We start from the raw sequence: 22,186 nt of genomic DNA, 5'->3' as shown, positions 1-22,186 counted from the left end.
TTCATCCCCCAATAAGCAGTTGTGTCCCCCCCAATATTAAACTTTGTCCTACGCCGTTGATAATGACACACCTGTATGACAAACTATATACTTAAAATATTCATGGTTTGATTCTTCTTATCAGTCCAGAGGACCCAGACAGGAAGAATCGGAGGTAATAGAAGACAGAAATGAGGGGAATGGATTATTACTCGTTAATATTAGAGATAGACAGATCGATACCTCCGTGTTCATATTCGGATACTAGAACGTTATTTACGAATTTAGTATTGGTATCAGTATCGATAATACTACGTATTAAATTCAAAACGTGCATTATGGCATCGGAAGAGCACGTGCACCGGAGCAGCGATCCCGCGGTTGAATGGTCGTGGGCGCGCCGGCTCGCGCAGGCGCCACTCATTCAGTCACTGCTTGGTCTGAAGCGGCTCACTGACAGCTTAACTAGTTAAGGTTAAACATACCTGGTAACTGTGACAACTAGCAGCTGGAGAGCCGTAGAGAGTGCAGAAAAGTAGGTGCCTGCTTAAAAGGTCGTTTCAAAAATTGCTAAGGGGTCTAAAAATCGCCAAGTGAATATATTCGAAACCTAACAAAACGTGTCAGGTCTTTTTCATTTCAGCAAAAAGCGAGACACGCAGCCTTGTTATCTCTGACTGTTAGTCAAGCTGTTCGTCGTGTCAGCTGAGAAACCACGTGCTGCGGCAGATGATCCGAGATACCATTTACTCAGGAGTCACGAACATTTGAACCTTGGCGCAAATCGGTTTTCCCAATAGAGTTTAAAATCGAGGTCATACTGCGTCTATACCATCTGTGCGTTTTCATTTATAACCATCATCCAACTTATTCAGTGCAGGGTTGTTGGGGTGTCCTCAATATGTATTTCAAATACACAATTATATATAGTATATTGTATTTTACATTTGTTTTCATTTTGGATAACTGATTATGTTGGATATTGTGTTGGATAACTTTTCAATACCTGAGTTTATTCATCCAGAAAATACTGATGGCATAATTTTTGTTCTATTTGAGAAGAACATCAGCAAAGTTTAGACCACTTATGTTCTCTGAAATCCTATTCCGAATCAGCAGTGAGATTGTGCATTAGTACACATTTTCAGCAGTGAGGTTACATTCGCTTTGGTTGAAGTGTATATTTTTGATGAGGACTGGATTACAGTAAACAAACTGTTCACAGGACTCTTGCACAGGGTTACAAAGTCAAGTAAAAACCATCAGCTCCATGCTGTGTGCAGAGATTAACGAATCTGTGGGAGAGGACACCCCTCACCAAACACTTTCAGGGTCCCACTGAGTCAGCCCTGGGCCTCATTGGCCGAAAAACCCAATGAGGTCAATGTCTGTGTGTGTGTGTGTTGTGTGGAACAGAGAAACTGCTGTGTTGTTATATCTTTTATGCTACATGAATTCAGGGAGAAGATGCCAGCTGCACACACTGTCTTGGAGGTGGGAGACCATAGCGCTTCCCACTGATGCATGACACCTCACAAAATCCAAAAATGAATTGCTCCCTGAGCTTGTGCTGTTGTATGTTGATAGTGAATGTCACCAACATGGTGCTGGACCACAATGTGTGATGTATTCTCTAACTGGTAATTACCTTCAGACCCACAACTTTGTGTACGTTGGCTGGGTATGTGCAAGAATCCCTGCACCGTAATAAATTCTCACTATTGGGCTGGTGTACACACACAGATCCATGTGTCCCGGCTGGCTATAATTCCGGTTTTGTTCTGATTAATGTTCTGATTAAGGCGGATATAGATTCTTTTGATCGGCCTTCAGATTTACTGCGGGGCGATAATCTGAAGGGTTGTTAGCTTTTCTGCTGTCCGCTGGTCAGTCAAGTAGACATCTTGTGCTCCTGCTCTTCTTGCTCCCTCAGGGCAGGGAGCTTTGCTCCACATCCGTCAAGTGAGGGGAAATGCAGGAGTCAGCATAATGCACATGAGTCTATAAGGCTCTGTCACATTCAGTCAGCGAGCAGGAGATTCCGCTCCTGCTGCTCTTCGGACATTAGGTCTGTGTCAATCTCCCCAGGTTGCAAAATGCAGACAAGCCAGTACTAATCCTCCGATAAGCTTAGCGGTGTTGTTGTAAGCTCTGCAGATGGTGAAATTTGTGTTTTTGTTGACATGCTCGTTGATTTGCAGTGCTGCATTTTGGATGCTTATTTCGAAAGCTTCAGTTTTCATCCTTGAGTTCTGTAGGATTACATTACAGGGTTACTTTCAGCACATTAAACTCAAGATACTGAGACTGGGCTAATACTAGTTATGTTATTTGTGTCATAGCTGTAATTCTTGGTTTAGCTCTTACAACTCTGCGAGGAATACTCTGTGTGTATGCCAGGCACAGAGACAATAACCGAAAGATATATAGTTATCTAAAAATATTTTTAAATCCATTTTCAGATATCTGGACTGTAACAAAATAGATCTGAGATCCTAGTGCAAAGTCAGCGGGTTTAATGAATCGTAATCTGAGCTAACAGGCGAAATCGAAATCCAAGAATTGTAGGTCAAAACACAGGCAAAAGGTCAGAAACAAAGTCCACATCACAATCAGCAAGCAGGGTTAGAAGATAGGCAAGGATCCAGAGTGCAGAAGTGGTCTCACAGATTTGGAAAGAGTCAGCCAGGCTATGAAGGAGCAACCACCATACCTCACAAGGGTACTGTTTTAGAGAGGTGCTTATATCACCTTAGTGTGATGGCCTGTCGTGCTACAGGCATATCTAGTAATGAGTAGAAGCAGCCTGTGGTCTGGTGGGGTGTCATTATCTGGAGGTAGAAATGACCTGGTGAGTAGCTTATCTATCCGTCAGCCATCTTAACATGTGTGAGACCTGACTTCAGGATGTTGTAAATGATTTTTAGGTACTTTGATATATCTCAGTTTGTCCAGGTTCAGAAGCTTCTCACCCAGACAGACTTGCAGGGATAGGAAGCTCATGAAATGAGCTCGTGGAAAAACATCAAACTAGGGTGACCACCAGCATAACTGTACAACGGAGGACACCTGTGTGCTAAAAGGGGGACTGAGGCTCTAAAAGGAGGACACTCATTAAAAGTTGTTGGGGGGCGTTGGGGGTTCTATGACACACATACTACAGAAGCCGAGAATTGTCTTGTTATCTGGATAATGTCATGAAAAAAAATCCAGGAAGTCATCACCCAAACTCACACACACATACCTCTTAATGCTAATTTAGCTCTGTGGATTTACCTTGTGTCTAAGCATATCTCTAAATTATCTGTCATTAAAAATGTCAAGGGTCATTTATAGGCATTGTTAAATTGTTCTTAATTGCAGTTTCACCCATCCTGTGAAGAGGTATCTTAGCTCAGACATATTTCAGCATATCTGAAGATGTGCAGCTCCATTCTTACTGACTTCAAAGAACTTTAAGATACCCTGAAGATATTTTGAAGGTACTTCAAAGTCCCTTACGGATGCTCTTTACAATGCCTGGACGAGGACAGGCAGCTGTAGTTGGTGTCTTCTGGTTCCACCGGCCACATCCTCGCTACGTATTAGAGCCTGTTAGAGCTACAAGGTGCAGTTTCGCTTTCTTTAGAGCTGGAGAGGATATGAGAGTGTCAGCATATCAAGAGGGGGACTGGCTGTCTTTCTAAACGTGTAGACTTATTGTATTTTTTCTTTTTTTTCTTACATGAAGGCATATTCTCTCGCCTCCAGATTCTGAGCGTGACGCCAACGCCTAGTACACACAGCAGGATGTCAACAGATACACAGAAGCCCTCAGAGATACAGTCAGGGAGGTACAGATCCGTATGAGTCTGCAGGGAGCATCTGCTTCCTTTCACATGAGAGGAAAGTCATCCTCACCATCTGGAGCTGTGGCTGTTAAATTTCTACTTTAAAGGAGTAAACGGCTAAACACGTTTCGGAAAACGAGCCGTCTTCCCTGCTTCCCCACCAAGGGTGTGTCATTAAAATCCCAGGGATTCTCCATCTCTCATCACTGATTTTTAATTACTCTTCTCCCAGTGGATACCCAGTGCCATTTGTCGTTTCGTTTCTGCAGTTTTGCCATCGTGATGATGGAGCACAGGGTGCTGTTCTGGCTTGTGCCTTAGCCTCACACCTCCCAGGGGTACAGGGCTAAATCGGGTGTCCAACCTGGTATCCTACAAGATGCAATTTTTCTTAACATAGCAACAGATTAGAACAGTATTTCCCAAACCGGCCCTTTGGCAGGGAGCTTGGAGGAAGCAAAAACATGGCCCGACTGTGTATCCTTGAGGACCAGATTGGGAAACACTGGACTGGCCCAGAACCTGACACGTGGACCTGGGCCCCCTGCCCCCCACCCATCCATGATTCCTTGATCCTCATCTGTAGTCAGTGTCCTCTTTTTCAGTTGCCTTCTATCAGCCTATAAAATCCCCCCTCTGCCTTTATCCTTGTGCCACGTGGTTGTCCGGCCTAACGAAAGCAGTGTGCCCTGTCGGGGGTAAAAGGAGCCAATCAGCTGCGTGTTGGTTGCCAAACAGCATGTTTGTGAATGTCTCCCCTGTGCTACCCTGCCTGCTAATCAAGACCCACGTAGCACCAGTCAGCGGTTAGAGACAAATAACGGCAGCCGTGCCCTGTGGGGGTGATGTTTCGATGTTTTTCTGAAGGGGCTGCTGTCTCCACCCCGTCCTTTTACATCCAGTCTAACCGTATTCAGAAACACGTCTGTTGGCCGTGGACGTCGATAGCCTGCTCCCCTGGGCTTCCCCGCTGAGCTAACACGAGTATTGATCCTCTCGCTGTAGCTCCAGCAGATCACATGTCTCTGCCATGGGCATTTGAAGGGGCTTCGGGATCTTCTGCTGGAGGTAAAGCCCCACTGCTGTGTTGATCAGTCAGCCTCTTATTTCTCCTTTGGAGGATTTTGTAACATGCTTTGAAAGAGGATAAACAGCTCATATAAACCAAGCAGCCCCTGAGACCACTAAGTTCAGCCTTCTGGGGTAGTCTGTGTTTTCTTTTTGTGCGAGGATGACTGTTAACATCATAAACTGTCTCTGTTTTGTCTTATATCCAGTTAAACTTTCTCATGTTTATTAGGTCTAAGCTTGTAGGTTTGGTAAGTTTACCAGTGTTAGAAGGTTTACAAGTTTTTAAGTGGAGTGTTAAGTGTTACACAGTGTGTGTTATTACCAGGGGCACTTTGGGGAACTCGGGGCTGTGCAAATCATAACCCCCCCCCATCTGTAAAGGGGAAGCCCTGTTCTGCCTTGGCGGTGCCGTCTCCTCTCAGCTCCGGCCAGGCTGACGCAAGACAGCGAGCAGCGGGCGGGGAGCTTGGGGGAGACAAAGGGAGGTGACGCGCTCCTTACTACTCTGCTTTCAGACTCCGGGCAGAAGAAGGAGACGAGACGTGCGGCATTCCAGAAACCCAAGGGCACCACGGAGTACTGCGTGAGTATATGCCGACTCGCCCAGATCAGAGTATACCTTGTGAGTACACGCTGAGCTGCCTAGTTCAGAGTATGCCTCGTGAATGTATTCCTAGTCACTCAGATTAGAGTATACCTCATGAGTACATGCCGAGCAGCCTAGTTCAGAGTATACCGCATGAGTATGCACCAAGACCTCATATGAGCCAATCTCATAGTAAACTGCGTGAGTACGCATGAACTGCCTGGCCCAGAGTATTCCTTGCAAGTACTCGTTGAGACGCCTAGTTCAGAGTATATTTCATGAGTACGTGCTGAGCCACCTAATTCAGAGAATACCTAGTGATTACACGCTAAACTGGCTAGATAAGAGTATACCTTGTGAGTACATGCCAAGTTGCCTAGTTCAGAGTATACCTCTGAGTGCACACCGAGTCGCCCAGGTCCGAGTATACCTTATGAGTACATGCCAAGCTGCCTAGTTCAGAGTATACCACATGAGTATGTGCCAAGCCACTCAGCTCATAGTAAACCTTGTGAGTATGACAAACTGCCTGCCCCAGAGTATACCTTATGAGTACACACCAAGCCACCTAGTTCAGTGTATACTTTGTGAGTACATGCTGAGCTGCCTAGTTCAGAGTATACCTCGTGAGTACACGCTGAGCTCCCTAGTTCAGAGTATACCTCGTGAGTACACGCTGAGCTCCCTAGTTCAGAGTATACCTCATGAGTATGTGCCAAGCCGCCCAGCTCATAGTAAATCGCATGAGTACACACAAACTGCCTGGCCCAGAATATACCACGTGAGCACACACAGAGCCACCTGGCTCAGAGTATGCAGCATGAGTACAGGGATTCCAGGGATTCTGGCAGTTTAGCTCACTTGTTTATACCCAGTTATGTTTAAAAGATGATGCGTAAACTGCAGGCGATTCCCTCTTCCTCTCCCAGCGAACTGTGCCTCGAGTCGGCGAGAGCTTGGTGTTCACGGACGGAGCAGTCTGACGCTCCTCTTCATCTCTCCATCTTTGTGCCTGTTTCTACACACATCACTTTGTCATTCTTATACGATTGACCTTCCAGCTGCGTTGTCCTTTCTGTCGATCGGATGCACTGTCAGGAGATGTGTCTCGCTCTGCAAATGTGCCCCCCCACCCCCCAATGAGGCTTTGCTCTGCCCAGTGCCCGGGGACAGAAGTTGTGGGACTCGAGATGGCACTCCCATATCCAGCTGGCTCTGTCCACCTCCAGCTGAAAACAAACAGTGTGTAGCAGCGGATGGGGGTAGGCCTGCTGATCAGCCCAATAGAGACTGACTCCCCCTCCACAGCTGTCACCCCTAACCCTTAACACATCTCCTGACACAATGGAATCGGTCTCGCTTCTGTTGGGCCTTCTGATCAGGTTACAGCTGTGTAAGGTGAAGGGATGCAAACTTGGGTATACCTGAGCCTTAACCATATTACCACAGTACTACCATATTAAGCACCATGAAGAGTACAGAGCAGATGAACTACAGAGGATAAGCATGGGGGAATGGCAAAAAATTTGACTGTGAAGGGCTGTTTGTGATGAATTGGATTTTCCAGCATCAGGAACTATCATTACCATTTTTGCAGAGGGTGCTGAAGTCAAACTCCCAAACTTTGGGTGACTGCGCATCCCAGAAAAAAAGAAAATTGTGCAGAAGACACAAAGCACATCATTCTGCCATTTCTGCCCTCCCTCGCTCCACTTGATGCAGCAATCAGACGTGACCGCGGTAATTTCAGGTCTTCGGGCAGGAAACGTGGTGTTCTGTCAGAGCGGGCTCATTTAGGGCTTTGTGAAATACTGCCAGTTAGGAGATAGCGAAGTGATGTCACCCAGGCTAGCAGCAGGGAAAGTTGCTATGGAAACCGTCGACTTTAAATCCTTGACTCTGAATGCTGCAGCTTTCTTCTCTTTTCTGCTCAGATCCAGCACAGTGAGCAGCTCGGCATCATGGGAGATCCAGTAGTTTGTGTAGTGCAGTGTGTGAGAGATCGAGGGCACTCCTTTAATAATACCTCAGAGTAACCCCTCAGTTCTGCAGGAACAGCCTTGAGGGTGCTAAAAATGGCTCATTACCATAGCGAGCGCCTTGATTGTGTTTGACGTGGAAAGGCATCAATCAGTTACCTTCAGTGTTTCTGTGGCACCTGAAGTACCTTCCTCAGGGCTGCTCAAAGCCCATGTGGCACCCTAGGCAAGCTACAGCCACGAATTGGGGACCCTCCCCCCCCCCCCACCCCCACCCCAAGACAAAGTGAAATTAGGTGGTAAAACTTGATGGGGGCCCCCTAGGCGGCCACCGAAGTAACCTATAGGATTGACCAGCCCTGATGTTCCTGTAGAAGATGGTTTACCTGAGAGGGTTTGGAGTTTATCCAGAAGCAGGACTTCAGTTACATCAAAAATCATTCAATCTTCAGAGCAAAAACTGGAAAAATTGTTTCCACCTTTAATTGGAAAGCTGTGAAGGAGATGCGGCAGCCCGGATCACCTGGGATAAAGCAGCCCCTGGTGACAGGGCTCCCTGGCTCTGTCACCCCTGAGTCGTTTAGCAGTCACCCCAGGAAATGAAGTGTGACTTTCCTGGAAGCTCACTAATGAGGCAGTGGTATAAAGGAGAGACCGTCACACCGTTAGGAATCACTCATGCCGGCTGAGTGTGACGCTGTCATCCAGTTTTAATCACGTCCGTGTGTCACACCCACATAAACCCTTTATCAGGACGTCCATACAACCCCCCTGCCACGCCAACAGAAAGTGTTCGTCTGAATTCATTATTACATTTTCGTGGTAATGGTGCTGTGATGTTTCCCTGGAAGCCAGTGTGAGCAAGCGAGTCTCTCCTCTTCTCACTTACCTCCATTTGTCGGTGGTCCTCAGCGTCCTTGCAGCCCATCTAGCAGCCATTCTGGGTCACATTAGACTACATCTGGACAGTATGAGGAAGCCCCTCGGCAGCCACAAAAGGATTTACAGACAATAGCTTATGGTCTTGGCCAAAGCAGCATACATAGATTTTTTTTTTTAAAAAACAATTGGGGGTTGAAGCCTTGTTCAAGCAGCTGAGATCATTCTATTAACCATGGGATTTGAACCAGCAACCTTCTGATCATGGATGCAACACCCTAACGCAGTGACCCACATAGCAGCAGGTGATTTTTTGAGAAAGGCTCGACCTACTGTCTCTGTGTTCATCTCTAGTTGAATTAGTGTGACTGGACTTTGTTAACATGCCAAATGTGCTGTAATGCAACTGTCTCTAGGACCTGGTGTAGCTAAGCTGCAGGCTGATCCGCTGAAGCCACACTTAACTGAACTTACCAGCCTTTAGCTTATTAATTTACATTGGTACTGCCCCATTGGATTGCTACAGTAAGTGCCCCACCCCCCCCCCCCCCAGGCTAAATCACCACACACTTTTCTTCACTCCCTTTCTGGAACTTTTCCGGACTGCTGAAATGGCAGTCGCATATAGGGACACCAATATGTACTTCCTCCTCTCCGGTAGGATGATCATGTGACAAGTCTCCCCCCGCTTCTACCATTTCCCCACATGGGACAGCAGCACCAGCTGCATGACTGACACGCCGAGGACCCCTAGTGTGGCCGCCTAGTATTGCTATTATTAACACAAATAATCCCCTACACAGCACTACTGTCTCCAGGTGAGAACATTGGTACCAATGTTCATGTCTAAAATGAAATCGGATTGCATAACTCAAGCTTGTAGATACACATTACTTACTTAGATTTATATTTGTATACTTTAGTCATTAGGCTGACAAACGTAAATGCGTTTGGCTCCAACAAATCTGATTTGTCACCACAATACAATAAAACCGGGGTTTCTAGTCTCAATGTGCAGAGTGGAACTCAGAAGATGAGGGATTTGTGCAATGTATAAACTGCTTCAGGTTTAACACATTCACATCCGTATCATAGCAGACTCATTATTGTAATTATTTTATTAATATAGAAATTGAAATAATGTAATTAATTACCATATGTATTGGTATGTTATATTTGTCATTAACATATTTATTGGTAGATTGCTAGTATTATATGAGAGCATTGCTGTAAATACCCACCCTGTTTCCTCCCTCCCTTTCATTTATTGGGAATAGCATTGTGAGGTATGTACTGAACTCTCGGCCAGCTGTAAGGATCTGGAGATTCATACCTGACTCATCGCTAGGGGTCGCTGATCCCGTGGCCCTTTCTGATCCATTGCCACTATCTTAGGATTAGTATTTGCCAGTCAAAGAATCTCACCTGCAGAGCATGTGACTGTATATACATTTACATGCCTGGGGCTTTAACCTGACAAACAAACGTAAATGCAAGCAGTGTCACTCCAGCTGAGCCCGGCTACACTTCTGCTACATTTGGAGGTTACTTAGATGTCCTGGCAGGGCGACTGGCACATTACGCAGTCAGTCAGGCAGCATGTGGCTTAATGGGTAAGGAATATGTGCCGGTGATCAGAAGGTTGCTGGTTTAAATCCTTGAGTTGGCAGAGAGATTTCACTGTTGGGCACAGGAACAGGACCCTTATCTCTCAATTGCTCTAAAGGTTCAGTACACTGGTTGAGAAATTGATGTTGGTTTAATAAAAGCGTGTGATAGATAAATAAAATCCCCCAACAGGATGGGGATGGAAACACATAACCAGAAGCAAACATAAGACCAGTGACCGTGAAGACTATGGCCAGTAGGTGGGAGGCCACTTGTTCACTGACATAAACACTGTGAGATGTGCTGAATGAAACTATCCACCTAGGGATGTGGATCTCCATCACTGAGGCTAATGCGATACACATCATGATGCACTGTCAATGATCATATACATCAAAGATACATATGTAGCACCAATGCAATACGAAATGATTCACCCCTATTGCGATGCAGTGCGATTCGACATGATGCGATGCAAAAGAATATTTGTATCTGTTTTTTAATCAGGGCAATCTCATCGTGAACTTTTAGGCCGGTGCACCGTTGTGAATCGGTGAATCTTACTATCCCTATAACCCGCCCAAGGAAGTCCACAGTGTGATACTTCCTGTTTGATTGCACTATTTTTTTCTCGGCTCAGGTGGAATCGCGGGACACGCTGAACAGCATCGCCCTGAAGTTCGACACCACCCCCAACGCGCTTGTCCAGCTGAACAAACTCTTTTCCAGGGCTGTCGTTCCCGGACAGGTTTGGCTCACTTCTGCTCTTCTTACGTGCCTTCGTATGTGTTCCATTTCCCATTCCTCTCGCCAAACATACATGTGAGGTCACTTCAAAAATCTCAATTTCTATCCTTCACTGAGGACGGTCTTCTTTAATGTCCATGTGATGGTCGCAGAGTCTCCCCAAGGCTTCCTACAGTTTTACTCAAAGAACTCAGTCAAACAGCTGAGATCCTCCAAGCAGATCTTATTTTCAGTGCTGCATAATTAAGAGGTTGAGTTGCATCTCCTAGATCCACATCCACAGAACTCTCTGAGGTCCTCCAGCGTGCTGAAGGGGGCGCTGAGAGGGTGATGGGGTAGTCACTTGCTGCTCCATGTTTTGGTGGGCTCAAACGGGTCAAGAAGCCTTGCATAAATCTCAGCACTTCACCCAGCCCCCCCAAGCAGACTTCACGAGTCACTGACCCCCCCCCAGCAGGTCCACCTGAAGTAACTGCACCTCTCCCCTTCACTGCTAATGTGCCCGTGTTGAGATTATGTGTGTCGTATGAGTATGTCTGTGTGTCTCTGTGCCCCCCCCACATAAAGACAGCCCTCTGAATACATTTACAGATTCTGTACGTCCCCGATCCTGACTACGTCTCCAGCGCTGAGAGCTCCCCCTCCCTAAGCCCCGTCGGCCCCCTGTCTCCCACCTCATCCGAGGCCGACCTTGAGAAGCTCACCACGGTACGTTCAGCTACAGTGCAAAGCACTTTTATCTCATAGAGAAACAAATGCCTTTGTTGTTCCTTATAAAACCACAGAGGAGCAATTCTACTGTTACTCTGATATAGATTTCATTATGAGAAGATTGTTGATTGCTGTGATGTTGGCATATTTGTCGCCTGGCTCTCAGGAATTTCCCTCGCAGTATTTCATCGCAACTCCCTGAGGAGGAGGAGAGTTAACTAGAGAACCACATACATCCTGGAGGAAATGTGATTGTGACAAAAAGATCAATGTGGGCCAATTTCTCCTCTGTTGAGTGTTGGGTGACATGGCTGTAGGCTGCTTATGAGGTTTAGTGGCTGTAACCTGTACAGTGACTGTCCAGGAAGCATCTGAAAATGAATGGAAGTCACTGGGAGGAAGGAGGGATGAAAAAAATGGCAAAAAGATGAGTGCAGGCTCATATACCTAGATGCTGCACCAAAGAAATTGATTGCTTTAGGGCAAGTAAATCTCGATACGGGTGGCACTTGCTGGAAGGTTTAACTAAGTGGCAAGGACTTTGATAAACTACGTTGCCCAGCTTTCTTAATGCATTCTGTGGATGATGCCTGGAAAATACAGGAACTTTAAACACGTTCATATAGTTTGCTGAACTAGAGAGAACACAAAGCATATTAGAGTGGCCTTGTTTACTGGGACATTTCTCCATAGAGTTATTTTTTAAATATACCTTTCAGTCCTGGATATGCACTTTCTCTAATGTCTGAGAATTCCTCTTACGATAGTTGCTTCCCGTTGCCTGTAAGAGCGCATATCCATGTTCTATAGATGTGACCAGAAAACGGTCATAACACCAAACAGCAGCAGAACACCAGAACATAACCCAACACTAAAGAAACTGGAGTCGGCTTTGGCTGTATGGGAAGGAGCACACGCTTTGGGATGTGGGCAGGCTCGACGGGGGGGGGGGGGGGGGGGGAGATTTACTGTACCAGTGAAAGCAGGGACATGCAAATTGACTCAACATTGTATTCTTGGACAGCAGATATCCCCACCCCCCATCTCACACTCTCATAAGTCACACAGTGAGAGCCAATAGCCTGTGGAGAACCTGTATCTGAACAGCAGGTAATGAAGTACCAGTGAGTCAGGGAGGCGCGATGGCCACCTCAAGACGTTCCTGTCAGGGCCTGCTGGGTGACGGACACACACTGGAGGTACTTTATCAGGCGTCTGCCCTCTGTGATCTCCTGCTGTTCTCCAGGATTCAGATGGAGCTCCTCAGAAGGACATTCCAGTTCCCCAGGTCCACATCCCTCCCCGTAGCACCCGGGTGGTGTCATCCACCTCCGAAGAGGAGGAGGCGCTGACGGAGAAGTTCCTCAAAATCAACTGCAAGTACATCACGGACGGCAAGGTGAGCGCCGTTGCCACTTGGGGAGTTCCCCCCCCCCCCCCGATGCGACAGGCCCCTCCTCCTCCGCTGACCGCTCTACGCCATCTCACCAGGGCATCATCAGCGGGGTGCTCCTGGTCACGCCCAACAACATCATGTTCGACCCCCACCGGGCGGACCCCCTGGTGCTGGAGCGTGGCTGCGAGGAGTACGGCATCATGTGTCCTCTGGAGGAGATCATGTCTGCCACTGCATACAAGGAGATAAGCGACGTCAAGATCAAGGAGTCCATCCCCGCGTAAGAGGCGTGGGCCGAGCGGGACAGCGTCAGTGACCGTGAGATATCTGTGCCTCCGCAATCACAGAGCGTCTAGGCGGGAGGCATTGATTCCTAAACCGCCCAGTGCTGACCCATTTTACCCCCACAGACTGTGCTAGCATTCCTTAAGCACCTCCTTTTTAAAGTCTTTCCTTTAAAAGGTCTCGTTTAAATAGGACCAGCATAATCATCCAGCAATTTAGCATTTCTGACATCAAAATATATAATTCTACTGATTTTCCTTTCCATTTGTGCACCTCATTTTCATAACCACTTTTTCTATGTAGGGCCGGGGAGGATTATATGCCGATTTACTGATTCATCGTTTTTATGAGGATATTTTGGTGGCAGAGTAGCACGCTTAACTCATGCACCAAATGTTCGTGCTTCTCTGCAGAGATCTAGAAGCCCTCTTGTCAGGGTCTGACCCAGGTCCCCCGAAGAGACCCACACGTGCCGACATAATGGGACCATGCCCTCAGGACACGGGCAATGACAGCGGCAGCACAGCCCCCCGCAGCACCGAGGGCTCCGTCTCTGAGGAGGTCTTCACTGAGTCGGAGCTCTCCCCCATCCGAGAGGAGTTGCCCTCTTCCGACGAGCTGCACCTCAACAAGTCGTCCGGCGCCTCCTCAGAGTCAGTGCAGACCATCAACCAGGTTAAAGCCCCGGAGGCAAAGGAACCTGAGGCAGAGAGCAGTTCTCTGGGAAATTCTCAGAGTGCGCCCCCTGCTGGTGAGGCAGATGGGGTCGAGTCCGGCATCTCCAAGTCACAAGAGGGACTTGGGAAAGAGGAAACTCAGAAAGTCGGGGCAGATGAGGGGCTACAAGTCAAGACAGAAGAGGAGCCACAGACCAGTGAGCTGAAAAAGGAACTGGACCAGAAACAGGATGCAGCCGGACCGTCAGAGGTGCCCGAGAGCCAGGAAATGGCTGAAGGTAGGAAGACAGCTGGCCTAAGGTGGACATGTTTGTTTTTGTTTTGTGGTCCTAATGATGCACATTAGAGACTAGAACATAAGAACATAAGAACTTATGTTCTTATGTTCTAGTGCTTTTTCCTCACTCTAAAACAGTAACAACTTTGAGTGTGCCCCCTTCTGGTGATTCACAGCTTAACTTTGGGACAGGCTTCCATGTCTTCCATGTCAAGCTCTCTTGTATAGTAAAGAGGATGAGCTTAAATATTAACACTATATGATTTTGTTTCAGCTCGATCAACACAAAAAAAATCAATTTATTTATTTGGAAAATGCTTTTGTTCAAACACAAAGTATCCCAAGCATACAGCTGTCAAGTGACCAAAAACGATTTATAGGAACATTGCTTAAAACCTCATGTCATATATGCTATACACAAAAATAGAAGTGTAATGTTGAAGTGCTCCCAAAGAAAATGTAAATGTAACATAAATGTGAATAACGTAGAATATACTTATTTTATGTATTTATCTTAAATTTGTGGTTAATGCTCATGTTAATAAGCCAGACAGTGTGTAGCAAACTGAAATTCTTCTGATGATCTGGGCTGTTAATGTGGATGTTTGGGTTAGATTAGTATTCCCAGAAAAACAATTAGCTTCAAATGTACTCCATTCATATAGCATCAGGCATGTTTCCAGATGCCCTACAGATACTACAGGTTTTCTAGCTGGTCGGATATCTGGCTGCTATGGCACATACAAGATGTCTCTCATCCATGGTTTTCTGGATTGAGCAGGAATAACTTTACATGATTGGGAAAAACACGACCTGAAGCACATGGAAGACTGTGGCTGAATAAGGTCGGGTTTAGGGCTTATCCTCCAGCTTTGATCAAAGGAAGTTCCACTTAAAAAACTCCGTCCAATAGGGCAGGTCATTTACCAGCTACAGACTGACATCACAAGTGATGAGGTCATTGAGGCTATTTTACTGGCTGGTTGGATCGGTCACGCCAGTGTGCATCATCTTTATTGGTTCTCCTTCATGGTGCCCTATTGTGTCTGCCTGCTCCATGGTCAGGTGGCATTTTTCTTGAAACCCCTCCATACCTCCCTCCCTCCCCTGTCACAGGAATGGAGGCACGCGGGGAGAAACAAAGGCAGCAAACACACAGGTTCCTGTGCTTGCGGGTCGGCAGGCCCATGAAGAAGACCTTTGTGTCGCAAGCCAGTGCCTCCATGCAACAGTATGCCCAGAGGGGCAGGAAGCATGAGTACTGGTTCACTGTCCCACAGGAGAGGTAAAGGTGCTGCTGCTGATGATGGTGATGATGATGATGATTACGTCAGTCAGTCTTCAGTAAACCTGGACCCTGGAATCTCAATCATAAGGGAGAGACGCCAGACACATGCATACACACTAAGGACAATGTAGTGGCACGGATCTGCAAACTGCATGTCTTTGGACAGCTGAAAGCTGGAGCACATAGAGGAAACCTGATGTGAACATGAGGAGAACATCCAACATTTACACATAGAGACTGTGAGACCAAAGCGAAAACAATTTTCAGTAATAAATTTGTCCAAATTATCTAAGTGTTTCGTAAAATACATCAATAATTATGCATAAATGAAAAGGTGGTTTTATCATCAGTGGCGCATAAACAATACCGTGATACCCAGTTTCATTTAAATAGAGGGAAACTGATAAAAATTAAAACTCACTATGAATAAATGTGTATATATAAATATAGCATTATTCCATGCAAGTTCAATGGGAAGTATTTAAACGAAGAATCATTGAATACATTAAAGCACATCATTCTCCCACAAAATCTCATTATAGCTTTATGGGTTTAATTTTAACAAGGACAGCTGTCAGAGCTGCCTGACATTGTGAGGAAGTGGCTGAGGTTTCCCAAGCTGGCACCGTTGCTCTGAAATGGTGTGTCTGGCAGGAAAACTGTCTGCGCTGTTATAGCCACAATAACGGTCAGCCAGTTCTTATGTTTCAGGTCAGACCACCTATACCTGTTCTTCGTCCAGTGGAGCCCAGAGACTTACGGGGATAGGGGTGTGATCCAGGCCCAAGAACCAGGGTTCAAGGTGGTCAAGAGGAATGAGCATATAGGAGTCAGTGAGGAGGAGAAGACCGATATCTCGACGAAAGAGTGGGAGGTGAGCTTGTCTGAAAAACCCAAATATGCTCCTTGTAAGAGTGTTGCCTAAGTTCAAAGGGAAGATCTGCGTATCTTTGTGATTTGCTGACGTTGCAAAAAACAGCAGAGTAAATGTGTGTATTTTTATGTGTCATCTTAGCCCTTGAAATGTCTCCATTTCCATTTCTCTGGTGTCATGTCTGTTGTGAAACACTTTGATTCTGCTTGATAGTTCACTTCACCATGGACATCTTGTCTACGGCACCATCTGCATCACTGTGTTTATGGGTAATGCTGCGGTTTTATTTTCTATAATATACAGCTGCACGGAAATGTTATCTAATTACACAATAACATTTGTTAGTTTTAATCAACTTTTAATTATATTTTTGACTTTGAAGGACTTTTATTCTTGAAATAATATACTTACTTCAACAGTAACAGTGCAGACATCTGTTAAATTAACATATACGTGGGTTGTCTTCATCTAGAAGTCATTCTTTCAAACCCAGATTTGGCATTAGGTCCCAAAATTTAAATCACTTATAGAAAGCTTCACTTGAAGCAATTAGGAGACCTGTCTGTGGCCAAAAAAAAAGGTAATTATACCACATTTTATCACTGAATGTGACTGTGGTTCATCATCCATCACTGTGAAAGCCCTTTTACAATTAATTAGCTGAATAGTCACAATGCTGAAGGCCTCCTTTAACAAGTTAGATGATGCCTCTAAAATGAGCCCTAAGCCATGAACACACTTGCAGCACCACTGATTTCAGGGCACACTTTTGTGCAGACCTTCAGATGTCACAATGGAGCTTTCATTTCACTGGGCAAAAGGGCGTGGTTCTACGTTATCTCACAGATCCAGTATTGTAAAACTGAGGCCAGATATGAGGACTCCGATCAGTCTCGCCAGTGGTTTTTGTTCTGAATGTAAGTGCGGATTTCTAATATGGAAATTGGATTGAGCTAACAAAAGCACTGTGCTCTGTTCTCAGTGAAGTATTTCGAATTTTTATGCGCGTATCTTTTTGTCAGTACATCGTTTGTGTGGCTGTATTAGATTTTCTTAGATAAGACTACGCCGCAGATGAAGCCTTCACGCTTCCACGTCCAAACCTGGCCTTCCATGTAGCTTTAAATCACGCTGTTACCGAGTGTAAACACACGCGGACAATCTGAGGAAGTCCCGCCCTCAGGGCTCCAGCGGCGTATTGACGTTGACGTTTGTAGACCTCTTACCTTCCGATTGGCTGTCTGGTCAGTCAGACATCTCGATACGGGGGACCTAAAAGGTCGCCGCTTCTTCTACTATTTTGGTTAGTTGGGCGCCAGTGATGCTGGTGATTTTCTGACCGTGTGAATCGTTAAAATAACCGGGAAATGTAAATATCGCCTGAAACATGTTTTCCTGGAGAAGGCTGAAGGAAGGAAAGAAATTAAACCCGAAGTACAGCTATGCATTGGTAATTTTCGCTTTGTCGTTGATTCAGAGGTCTGTGGTGAGATTCGTAGAGAGTGTCCGTCTGACCACCCCCTGGTGTAGGCGGCCCCCGGAGGCTACATTGTTTTATTCACAGAATAGGAGGATCGGGAGTTATTATTTTGGGGGATGGGATGTCTAGTCTTGAACTTTTATGACTAAATGTCCTTTAAATACACGTTATGATGTTTCATACAATATTATGTTTGTGTGTTCAGGGTTTTGCATTTACTGATGTTCATGCTGGGTATAGGAAAGTTTGTGAGTGTTTGAGAGATGCCGTTATTTTCGGTGAAATTAAATGTTATGAAAACATACAAAGAATAAAAGCTGAGGCTGTGTATTTGACCAGTTGTCCGGATTAAATTGGATCATTGTAATGTTTAGAACACAGGTAACACTTTACTTGACGGGGCACAAATACTTAGTAATAACTCAGTTACTACTCAAGTACAAATTTTGAACAAATCATGAACAAATATTATAGCTACTTGAGAGAAAAAAAATGCGGCGTGATTCATTAATGATGAGCAAACATGAGATCAGTATTTGATTGATTCAGTAGTTCTTTCAGTAGTTCACTAAGATTTACAGCATTAACATATATTAACAAATATAGTAACTGTTTGAAATAAAACGTGCATCACGATTCATTAATGATGAATTAACATGAGATCAGTATGTAACTAAGACTTTTGTGTTTAATTAATACATAGGTAATAATATAATACTATATTATTTGTGCCCCGTCAAGTCAAGTGTTACCCAAGTTGTACTTAAATTTGGAATCTATTGTATAAAATGGTTTAATGTTGTTCTTTTGAGGCTGTGTTTCAAAGACATGGTATTGTCTTGAGACCCAACATGAAAGCTAGTTACATGAGGACTGGGGTGATATTGCAATATATTTTATTGCAATGTTTTTTTTCCCCCCATATCGGTTGATATCAATATAATTCTAGTTGTTATTTCTTTACCTAGAAGCTCTGCTTGTGCTTAATTTCCTTAGACCCAACTAACAATTTTTCGTTCTATACATAAAATGATATATTTGAAAATTAATTGCATTAAAAGAATATTCAGGTAATAATGTTATCATGTTAACAATGACAGAACCTTAAAATGTAAAGATATGTAAATAATGTTCTATTAAAGTAACAGTCAGACAGTTCTCTTCCAACTTTCAGAAGACCTTAACGTAACATTGGTCCTGTTAGCTCAGGAATTGCCCTTAAACATACTTAAACAGATTCAGAACATGGAAAAAAGATGACAAATAGAATGGACTGTAAACTGAAGCCTAATTGAAATAAATATATATTTTTTTGTCATAGGGAGGTTTGTTGCTTGAGTTTTTATCTGATATTGCTGATAGAGTTGCCACCCATCCCATAGTGAAGAATGAAGTGCTGTGTACCATTCTGAATCAATACCAGACACAATTTGTCCCATATTTATTCCGATTTAAAGCTGAAATCCTAATTTCTGATGTCTATGTTTGTAAACACTAGCATTCTATATGTTCTACTGGATGGCAGTGCTTCGAGTTGTGAAATTGGTTACAGTACACGGCACCAATCTGCTGCGTGTTGGACTTTAAATTCCCAATGTACCGCCACACCCCCAATGTCTCTTTACCTCTTTTTGAAAGAAGATATTGTGGCTGCTGAGCTGTCGCTTTATTCCCTGACACCAACGTTTGCTCTGAGAGAGCACTTATAAAAGACTACCATATGATTGGTTGGAATTGCATTCATTTCTGTGATGTGATAGGCTGATGTGTGCTATCAGACAATGTTCATTACCAACAGTTTAACAAAATTTCTCATTTTCTAATCATTTAAATTTTATGCCATAATAAGTCGATATATAGTCCAGCCCCTAAGCTGGGGTGGAGAATTGTATTCATTTTTAAACTACAGTAATTAATTGGTTAATTGCAGGAAAAGCTGCTTCATTTATAGATTAAATAGCCTCTGAGAAGCTGTGCAGGACTACAAAATATCACCCAACTATGATATGATATCACTTATTAAAGAAAATTATGCTTTGAGAGAATGCCGTTATGCGACTTCAAGGTTCTACGCGATTTGAATCTGGTTGTGTATAAATGATGCTTTTGGCAGCTGGTCCGTACAGAGCTCCAGTTTGATATAAGCAGAGAGTTCTGGTACTTTAGGGGGCCTCACTACACAGCTCTGATAGGCAGGCCATACTGCATACTTCACTTCCCGGAGATCATGGATCTGAGACTTTACACGGTTCTGTGTATAAGGCTTTTGAGGTGTGTATGGAGTTTGTTTGTTTGTTTGTTTGTTTGTTTTGGGTGGGGGTGGGGGGGTCAGGAGGCTGTGCTGAAGCCCATGTTGATGGAGCTTCTCCAGGCTTCTTGTGTTCTCTCCACTTTGCTCTTCTCAGTCTGGAGGCACCGTTGCTCATCTTCCTGTCTCTGCACCAGGTGGTCTCAGAGGATGAGTATCAACGTCGGGTCGATGCGCTAAACAGCGAGGACCTGCGCGCTCTCTGCAAGCGTCTACAGGTGCCCCACCCAGCCCTAGTTCCTATAAACCCCCAAAACTAGCTCCCCCCTCCCCCCGTCCCTTAGCACTATGTCCCAGCACGTTGACTGATCATCAGGAGAGACGCAGTGAAACTACAGTTTCCTCAGAAAATTCCATAGCGTGAACGGCTGTGATTGGCACCCGCCCCCCCCCAAACACCCCCTTTTCCTGTGGAATTTTCTACAACCCTTTTGCTGTTCCTCTTCTCCAGTTCTGTCCATCCACTGCTCCCCCAGTGGTGGTGACAGTTATGGGTTGGGGGGCTGGGGGGAGGTGGGTTGGCATTGTTTCGCTGTGTAGCAGGCCTGTTTGCTGAAGAACGGGCATACAACAGTCCTCCAGCGATTCGTTAAATTAAGATCAGAAAGAAACACTTATGAGGGAGTGAGATGCAGCCCCATTCTGCCGCCTTGACCGGCCATCTTCAGCCAACACGAGTCCCCTGTGAAGCAGTTGGTTCGGCATGTGGTGCTTGGTCCTGATACTCATCAGCATGGAAGGCGCTCGAGCTGCTCTTCTCACGTTTCTCATGTCCATCCCGGGTTCTGTCCGTGTTTGATGTGCTGTCTCTCACTGCCTGCCCTCCATCCCATCGCTGTCTTTCTGGGGGGGGGCGGTTTGGGGAGTAAGCTTGCTGTGATGTACCCTAACAGCAGATCACCGTGTCTGTTTGTTCCCTGTTCTTCCTCATTCACCGGTTTGCCTTGTGTAGCAAATGTATTATTCATTTATTTGAATATTAACCATGTCAGGCTAAGCTGTTAAGGTTGACGTCCCTCCAGTCTAATGTAGAATACAGTGTATTTAAATTCCTGAATGTTTAATTTAGGAGACCACTGTTTGTCAACCCAGTGCTCAAGGAACCCCAGACACTCCACATTTTTGCTCCCAACACACCTGTACCAGTTATTCAGTGTTCTTGATTGCTTCACTGTTTGGTTCAGGTGAGCTGGGAGCTGGGAGGGAGCAAAAATGTGGACTAACATTGGTTTAGACCCAGTAAAAGGCTGAGACCATAAAACAACATTGGACAGAGGATCTGGACAGTTATAGCAGCAGTGATGTTGCGCTCAAATCCTCCTAATCTCCATCTGTCACTCATCCGCTTGCTCTGGAGCTGTAGGATCCAGGTGGCCACATTTAATTAAACAGAGACACTTGCCAAAGTGGTCAGAGTCGGGGGTTCTCCACATTTGTGGTGATCCTGAGGTGTCTCTGTTAAGGTTTGTTATGGTGACAAGTCCTAACTGTGCTGTAGGAGATCATTCCGCCAATAATCATGGACAGATCAGGTGTGGATCCTCTGAGAGGGTAGAGGAAAGGTGTGTAATTCTGTAAATTCTTTAAACGACGTGGACGCTGGCCCGCAATGCATCGGTCCCTCTGTTTGCTCGACTGCTCTTCATCCAGCCTCCTCTAATGGCATCACTGCCTCATCAGATAACCACCAAGGAGGAGCTCACCACGAAACATGGCACCTCCAACATGGCCGAGCTGGAGCTGGAGGCTCTGAAGCCCACCCTTAGCGAGCCCAGCAGCCTGCTGCAGGTGGAGCAGATTGAGAAGGTAGGATTGTTGGGAGGGGGGGGGGGGGATCCACCGCCAGTGTCGGGCGTAGTTCTTAACACACTCTCGGGAAGGTGCGTTTTCTGACAAGCGTGATTTTATCAGCTTATCAGTCCTTGTTTGCCCCGGGCTCTGCTTTTAAACGCTCCGCTGGGTCTACAGCTTTTTGATCGTATCCCACATGTCAGTTTGTTCTGTCTGTTTCCCACCCGCATGAATGCGTCTGACACTGACTCATAGTGCTATTGGTTTATTGTAGCTGCCGTATTCCGTTACGCTTCTGCATTAAAGCGGGTTTCTTGGCATTTTCAAGACCACAACAAAGTATGTTGAAGCAAAGTGCAAACCCCCTTTTTTTGTTTACTTGATCGATTCCTCTATTGTGGTCCAGCACTCTGCCTGCTA

General features: G+C 45.4%; 1 protein-coding gene and 1 long non-coding RNA gene across 10 annotated transcripts in view; both read left to right on the top strand.

Annotated features, from left to right (window-relative positions):
* LOC111852570 (oxidation resistance protein 1-like) overlaps positions 1-22,186 on the top strand; it is a 51,391-nt gene that overhangs the window by 26,155 nt on the left and 3,050 nt on the right. For 5 of the 9 annotated variants that reach the window (XM_023828646.1, XM_023828656.2, XM_023828683.2 and 2 more), the window contains 10 exons: positions 5,396-5,463; positions 10,573-10,680; positions 11,271-11,387; positions 12,637-12,789; positions 12,882-13,066; positions 13,485-14,026; positions 15,142-15,310; positions 16,025-16,187; positions 20,113-20,193; positions 21,656-21,781. In XM_023828646.1, the coding sequence (XP_023684414.1) occupies positions 5,396-5,463; positions 10,573-10,680; positions 11,271-11,387; positions 12,637-12,789; positions 12,882-13,066; positions 13,485-14,026; positions 15,142-15,310; positions 16,025-16,187; positions 20,113-20,193; positions 21,656-21,781 (1,712 nt within the window). Of the gene's footprint in view, positions 1-3,438; positions 3,813-4,814; positions 4,878-5,395; positions 5,464-10,572; positions 10,681-11,270; positions 11,388-12,636; positions 12,790-12,881; positions 13,067-13,484; positions 14,027-15,141; positions 15,311-16,024; positions 16,188-16,265; positions 17,638-20,072; positions 20,194-21,655; positions 21,782-22,186 lie in introns of those variants that run through there. The other 4 variants (XM_072705599.1, XM_023828674.2, XM_023828700.2 and 1 more) reach the window with 4 other exon arrangements.
* On the top strand, positions 2,348-3,771 carry LOC140581882 (uncharacterized). The gene is made up of 3 exons (XR_011984931.1): positions 2,348-2,830; positions 3,343-3,461; positions 3,730-3,771. It is a non-coding gene; the product is annotated as an uncharacterized lncRNA (long non-coding RNA).

The sequence above is a fragment of the Paramormyrops kingsleyae genome, chromosome 23, assembly GCF_048594095.1.
Source record: "Paramormyrops kingsleyae isolate MSU_618 chromosome 23, PKINGS_0.4, whole genome shotgun sequence".
Lineage (NCBI taxonomy): Eukaryota > Metazoa > Chordata > Actinopteri > Osteoglossiformes > Mormyridae > Paramormyrops > Paramormyrops kingsleyae.
Note: the sequence above shows the minus strand (reverse complement) of the source record. Positions and strands in the feature narration are given on the sequence as shown.